This window comes from Myotis lucifugus, unplaced genomic scaffold (genome assembly GCF_000147115.1).
Source record: "Myotis lucifugus unplaced genomic scaffold, Myoluc2.0 scaffold_8827, whole genome shotgun sequence".
NCBI classification, from domain to species: domain Eukaryota; kingdom Metazoa; phylum Chordata; class Mammalia; order Chiroptera; family Vespertilionidae; genus Myotis; species Myotis lucifugus.
Window position 1 is genome coordinate 108 of NW_005879875.1, and position 6,587 is coordinate 6,694.

General features: G+C 42.8%; 1 protein-coding gene across 1 annotated transcript; it reads right to left on the reverse strand.

Moving 5' to 3' along the window:
• Positions 1-348: 348 nt before the first annotated feature.
• Positions 349-6,571, reverse strand: LOC102438924 (isoleucine--tRNA ligase, mitochondrial-like). The gene is made up of 5 exons (XM_023749431.1): positions 6,509-6,571; positions 5,743-5,836; positions 2,393-2,501; positions 1,363-1,465; positions 349-519 (listed from the first exon to the last, which is right to left on the reverse strand). Exons 1-5 carry the CDS (start codon positions 6,569-6,571, stop codon positions 364-366), a joined length of 525 nt encoding a protein of 174 aa, XP_023605199.1. The 3' UTR covers positions 349-363.
• Positions 6,572-6,587: the final 16 nt, after the last annotated feature.

Sequence of the window (6,587 nt, forward strand, 5' to 3'; positions counted from 1 at the left end):
TAAGCCTATCTTATGTAACATGGGTTAAGCGGGGCCTTAGGGGACTGTTCGTTTGCTGCAGGAATCGATTCTGTATGGGAGGTTCAGCATACTTGCTGCATTGTCTCGGCAGATGCTATTTTTGTTTACAATGTTAACATGCCTGTCAGCAAAAATGGGTGGGTTTTCAAATAAAATGCAGCCTCCCCCAAAAATATTAGCACAATTTCACGTATTATGCTATATATTTAATAATAAAAAGACTGTATAAAATTATTACTGATTTGTTAAACAAATCATATAGGATATTTGTAAATGCTCATCAGATTTGCAGTGCCACACAAACCGTGCCTCTGTTTTTAAAATAATGGTCTGGTAAATGTTTCACGGGCAACAGGACGCAGGAGCTCTGACCTTGGAGATGTCCTCTCGGGCGGCATTCAGTGCAGAGGGACCCAGTGTCACCTCAGTGAAGACGTTGGACTCGGCGACCCACCAGCGAAGGACGTCAGCACCATAAGGAGGCTCTTTGCTTTGATCCTTTTCATTGAGGGAAAAACACACACAAACATAAACATGGCTTCCATTCCCGTTCCAAGCAGGTGAACAAGCCTTCCTGATATTCCTACGCCCAAAGGTCTGAGCACAGGTGAGCGTACAGGCTCCTGCACTGGAATGAAAGGAGGGCTACACTCAGGAGTCAGGCTGCCTCTGAAACAGCACAGGAAAAGGGAGTGTCCCCTACAGTCCTGTGTACCATGCAGACGCTGACACACCGCTTCCCCGGTCACGGCGGCTGCCCAGACCCAGAGCCGCGCCTGGATGTCTCCGGGACGGAGGGAAGGGCTGCTTTCCCTCTCAATGTTCCCTAGCAACTCTGTGCACAGGGAAATGACTGCTGGCCATTAGGAGGGCAGTAAAAGGCCAAAGGAACAACAGTCCGTGATTTCTCTTATGCAAACAACTTCAAAATTAACCAAATTATCAGCAACCCCAGATTTCATGTTCATTAATGGCGTGCTTTAAAGAGCAGAATTTCCAAGAATAATGAAACATGCATTTAGAAGTGGCAATTTCATTTTTTTCTTAGATCATTTCCATTTAAATGTAAAATTGCAGTTCAGAGCTCAGACCATTAAAAAAGGGGTAGCAGGGTTCAAGACCTACCTAAAGATTCAGACCAGAAATGGGTCTAAAAGGGCCGCAATCCCAGCCCTTCCCTTTTTCTTTAAAATCATATGATTTAAGAGTCTAGTTTTAAGACACGGTAAGGCATCTGCTATTCATATAAAAGATGGGTTCGTTTTTTTAACACTGAAGTGACTACATGAAGGGTCTGGGGCCTTAAAACCAATATAAAAGGAATGTTGAAAAGCCACCTACTTGTCCTCCATTGATGACAACATCAGGATCAATGACATTCCCTAGAGACTTGGACATCTTCTCACCCTTTTCTCCAAGGGTGAACCCATGGACCACCACCGTCCTGAGAAGGCAAATCGGCTGTTATAATAACCATAACAACAATCATCCCGATCATTTTGAAGGTGACCTATCGCTTTAAAAGAGTATCTTCGTTTAACACAAAAATGGGGTTTTTCTTGACAGATTATGTAGGAGAGCTTTTCTTGAAAGTCCAATTTCAACAGCTCATTTATCATGATTGTTAAATAGTAAGCTCTCTACTTATACACAGAAACGTTCTTGATGTTTATGTTCCCTAAATAAGGGAACGTAAATACGTTTCCTGAGCATCTATTATGTGCTGGTTTTGATCATTAAAACTAACTGGGAAAAAGTATGTTTTAAAAAGAGCAGATTATCACTTCCAATTATCTTGAAAAAGGCAATTTAAGAAAAAAATACCTGCTGTTCTATTGGCTTAGAAAAGTATGTTATATAAGAAGCAAACATTTAAATTTGCTGGAATGGGTTTTCATAGTAAGATAGCAACAGTGTTATTAAGCTCTTTCAGAATATTTCTGATTAGAACCTCTATACACATATTTGTACAAACAAAAGCAATTACCTATAACTATGAATCCCTAATTTAATAAACCTCCTAATGGGATTGTTCAGTACAGTGGCCACTTCTGGAGATTACGAATGTAAGGACATCTGAGCCCAGGCTGCCTTCGATCAACCTAGGACGCCCTTGTCTCCGTCCCTCTGAGTGGAGTCCGACCACATTGGAGGCCTCGCTCTCCGCAGGTCTCCCTGTTCTCCGGTCAGTGCCGAGTCCCATATCAGTGACCAGACTTTTCTGCATTGTTACCTCCTTCCTCTCTCTCTCTTCTCTCATGAGACGAGACTGCGAGCTCATGAAAGGCGGTGTTTGGCACAGGCTTCTTACACTGGCAAGACCCAGCAGAAGCAAAGCGTGCGGTGTGTTCAGTTGGGGTGTAATACTCACCTAAAAGGGGCTCTTTTCCTCACAGCCACACTTGTTAACAAGGAAGACTGAAACCAACCGCCAAGCTGGTCTTTTCCTTCCAAGTATAAGTCTGCTCTTTGGTCCGTACCTCAAAACAAGCATTGACAAGTACGGAAATGTCATTGTAATAGGAAAACAAACATGTATCTATATCCAAGCACTGAAAGGATAGAGTGATCACATTGTTTATTTCCAGGGTCTGCAGTAACCAATGGCTGTTACCCTCACTGCCAATTTATTAATCCAGATGAAGAAAATACACCTTGCGTATGAACTCCCAAACCATAGGTAATTAACGTTATAGGTTAATTCACTTGATGTGCACTGTAACTCGGTAAGGCAGGTATTACTATCATCCCCACTTTACAGATGAGGAGGGTGAGACCCTGAGAGGTTTTACTACTTGAACAAGGTCATGCAGATAAGCAGCAGTGACAGATAAGGGTAGGGTCCTGAACCTAGACAATCTGGAGTACCTGTGCTCAACCAAGACATTTAATCAGAAAAAAAAAGAACTCTTGATAAAGGGCAAATTATTAACTTCTAATTTGACAGTGGCCCGGTAAAAAGATGGGCAAACTATAAAAAAGCCACATGAGCCAAAGGTGGGGTAGGAGATAAGGGGGTGTGGTGGTTGGGATGAATGGTAAAACACAGGATTTTTAGGGCATTGAAAATACTCTGTATGACCCTATCATGATGGACACGTATCATTACACATTAGTTCAAACCCCAGAATCTACATCAGCAAAGGTAACCCTGCTGTCACCCGTGGACTCTGGGTGGTGATGTGTCAATGTAGTTCACCCACGGTAACACATGTGCCATCAGGTGGGGGATGTTGATGGGGAGGCTGAGGGGGAGGGGGGACAAAGGGTACGGGACTCTGTGCTCGACACTCCATCTTGTAGTGAACCTGAACCTGCTCCAAAAAATTAATCTACTTAAAATTTAAAAATAATTCATGTTATTGTTTTTTTTTTAAATCACTGCAATAATTAATTCCTTTAATGTTTAAAGAATGTTTTAGAAATATAGGTATGATTTATTACCTATATAAGATTCACTTAAAAATACTAGTCCCTTTCAGGAAGTTTCAAGTTTCCATTTCTTCAGTTCTATTACCTTGAACTCACAATGAAACCCGCACTTGACCTGGTGTTAAAATTGATAAGCCAAATCTCTTTCACTGCTATAAAATCTGTCAGCAAAAGTAAAACCATATGCCATGTAACCATGTAATCACCAAATTTCTCTCATTAAACATTAGCAGGTACTAATGAAGTCTGGTAGCTAAAATTTAGCTCAAAATCAGGCTGATTTCATTTTTCAATAATGTCCTCTCAAGGAAATACGCAGACGTAGGCAATAAATCATTTCACATTGGACTTGATACCAACCACTTGAGAATGAGAAGTACAACAAGCCTTCTCAGGAAAAGTAGGTGACTGACTTCTTGTGGGTTTTTTTAAGGCAAGTCACCCTCACTTTATGGCCTTTTGAACTATGAATTCGCCTAGTATCTTGACTCCCACTTCATGTGTAATGCCTATCTTTTCAAGTTTGTTGGTTTTTTTGGTCATAAAAGAATAAAAGGGAAAAAAATAGGGTAAAATATAAACCAATTAATCTAATTCTTATTGAGTAATCTCATAAGATTATCTTATTATTTTTCTTTTTTTGAGGAGGAGGAATATAAGATCTGAGTGAAAAAGCAGAAAACTACAGTCTAAAATTAGACTTATTATCATAATGGTAGTTTATATTCTGGCAGCGTCCTATGCATGCAACATACATCTTTAAATAACAAATTAATTTTCTTCCTTTGAATTAATTACCCAAATGTGACAGGGAAGAAAAACATGGTTTGCTAATCAGGTGCATTTTTACCATAAGTTTCATTTAATAAAGTATTTCTGCCATAAATATTTGGTTCAGAACATCACAAACTAGAAACTGAATGACTAAACGCCATCAGCACCACGGACAGCGGCACGGGGTGGGGGGGTCTTAACGGCGTCCCCCGCTCTGTAACCCAGGCAATGACCAGGTATAATTGGCACGCGATGATGCGCTTGGTGATGTAAAACCACGTCAGGAATTAAAAAGCACCAACGCTAGCAGCAGCAATTCTCACCAAAGCCGAAGCAGTTAGTGAACTCTGAAATGTACTACATGAGCACTAGGTCACGTTTTCTCTTAAATACAGTGGGAGAAACTTACGAAATACTAATTCTGAAAATTCTTACATAAAAAAATATAAAACTGTATTAATGTAACTTATACTTGGCCATGTTACTCTGTGTATTTTAGCTGTAATATAGAGTAAAAATGAATTTACATACATTTTGCTTTTCCAATTTCCTAAGCTAAAAGGCCAAGTGCAGGAATGGTTCCCTACTGGGATCCATACTGCTGTCCTCCCCCTACTGAGGCCTCGAGCCAGAGCATGCCGCTGGGAAAACCTGAGGACAATCCCCTCCCATCCCTTTAACAACGGCCTCTGCACAGACAAGCCATTTCCCCACACTCCCTTGCTCCCGAGAGCAAACAGGGCCTCTTGGGCCAAAGCTGGCCCCTCGGAGCAGTACAAGCACCTGCCTGAGCTGCCACTGCTCCTGGGCACCTCATCCCGTCTCCTCCCTCCCAGGGACGACCAGCCGCACACTTCGCTTTATCTCGAACTTTCCACTGAGTATCCCCAAGGACATTCTCCCCCAGCAACTGGACACACCCTCTGATGTGCACCTCCTCCTGCTCGCCTAGTTCCTGCCCCATCGCTCCTTTCCCTTCAGCCAGTGAGTCACAGACTCACCCTAACTAGGAGTAAGTGTAAAAATAGTCAGTTGTTCATACTGGGGGGGGAGAGGGGCATGTAGTAGAGAAGGAGGAGAACTGAGAACCAGGTACTGAGTCCCAGAGCCTGACTCTAGGTTATGTGACCAGCCCCTAACTGGCCTCTAGTTCAGTCTCACTGCCTCTCCTGAAAAATGCTGGGCAGACCGTTTCTGTGATGTCCACACTTTCTGCTATAGAACCGGGTGCCTCGGGGTGGCCAGGTGGGCCGGGGAGGCTAAAGGAGGGAGAAAACCCCCATTTTTCTCTATCTCATGTATTGAGGTTCCATATAAAATTTCATTTGGAAAAACAAAAACGAAGTGTACAAATCCTCAGATTGAATGATCTCCAAAGGTCCTTCCGATCTCAGATTACATTAGAGCAGATCTTGCAAGTAAAGCAAGAGGGATCCTGGCTATAGATTTCTGCTAAGTACCGTCTGCATAGTCTCAAAACTGCCTGACGGGTGTGCAGACTCCGATTTAAATCACCTGGAAGCACACAGGCCCAGGAGGTTCCGCTGTCAAACCAGATGTCCAGGATGTCCCGGCCCGGCTCGTACTCCAAGGCGTCGGGACCACCGACCTGAGGAGACAGGTAAGAAGAGCACTTGAGTTTCACCGGAAATGCACACGAGAAATCCCCGAAAGGCCAAAGGACATGAAATGCTTGCAACTGTTACCCTCACATTTTCAGTTTAAACTTAAAACACTTAAAAACATTTCACAATTACAACATCTCACTCATTTGCAGGCCAAAATTAGTAAGGCCACCTGATTTACACATTTATTCATGTAAATATAAAACTGTTTGTAATGTTGCTTTTGTTTTTGTTTTCTCGAGATTATCTTCCAGTTCGGATATTTGGTGTGTGATGCCATTGATTCCCCCTAATTCAGATCCTACGAAGTCCTGGTATACTCATGCCAGTCCCTGTTCTCGCAATTACAGCTACTTAAGCGAGTCCATTAAAACTCTGGCCCTCAATGAGATGACAAAAACCCTCACCCCCTCAGCTATATTAAATACCAAGCTTCTCTAGCTAAATAAAAACGTCTCCTCTCCATGCACTGACTTCTATTTATAGTGAATAGCGCCTTCACTTTACATCAAGCATGTCGAGCTCGTGGCCCGCGGCAGCGTTTGACATGCTTGCTTTACATGAGAATGTACCTCTTTTTTAACTCCCAAGACTCTTCTGTTGCCGGTAAGGCATGCAATGCACACAGAGGCTGCTGACTGACAAGGGAACTTTACCTGAGATAAGGCTCCTTCGGAAGGAGCTGCTCGGGGGGGAGAGTCCACCACACATCGCTCCATGCTGCTCCACCAGCTT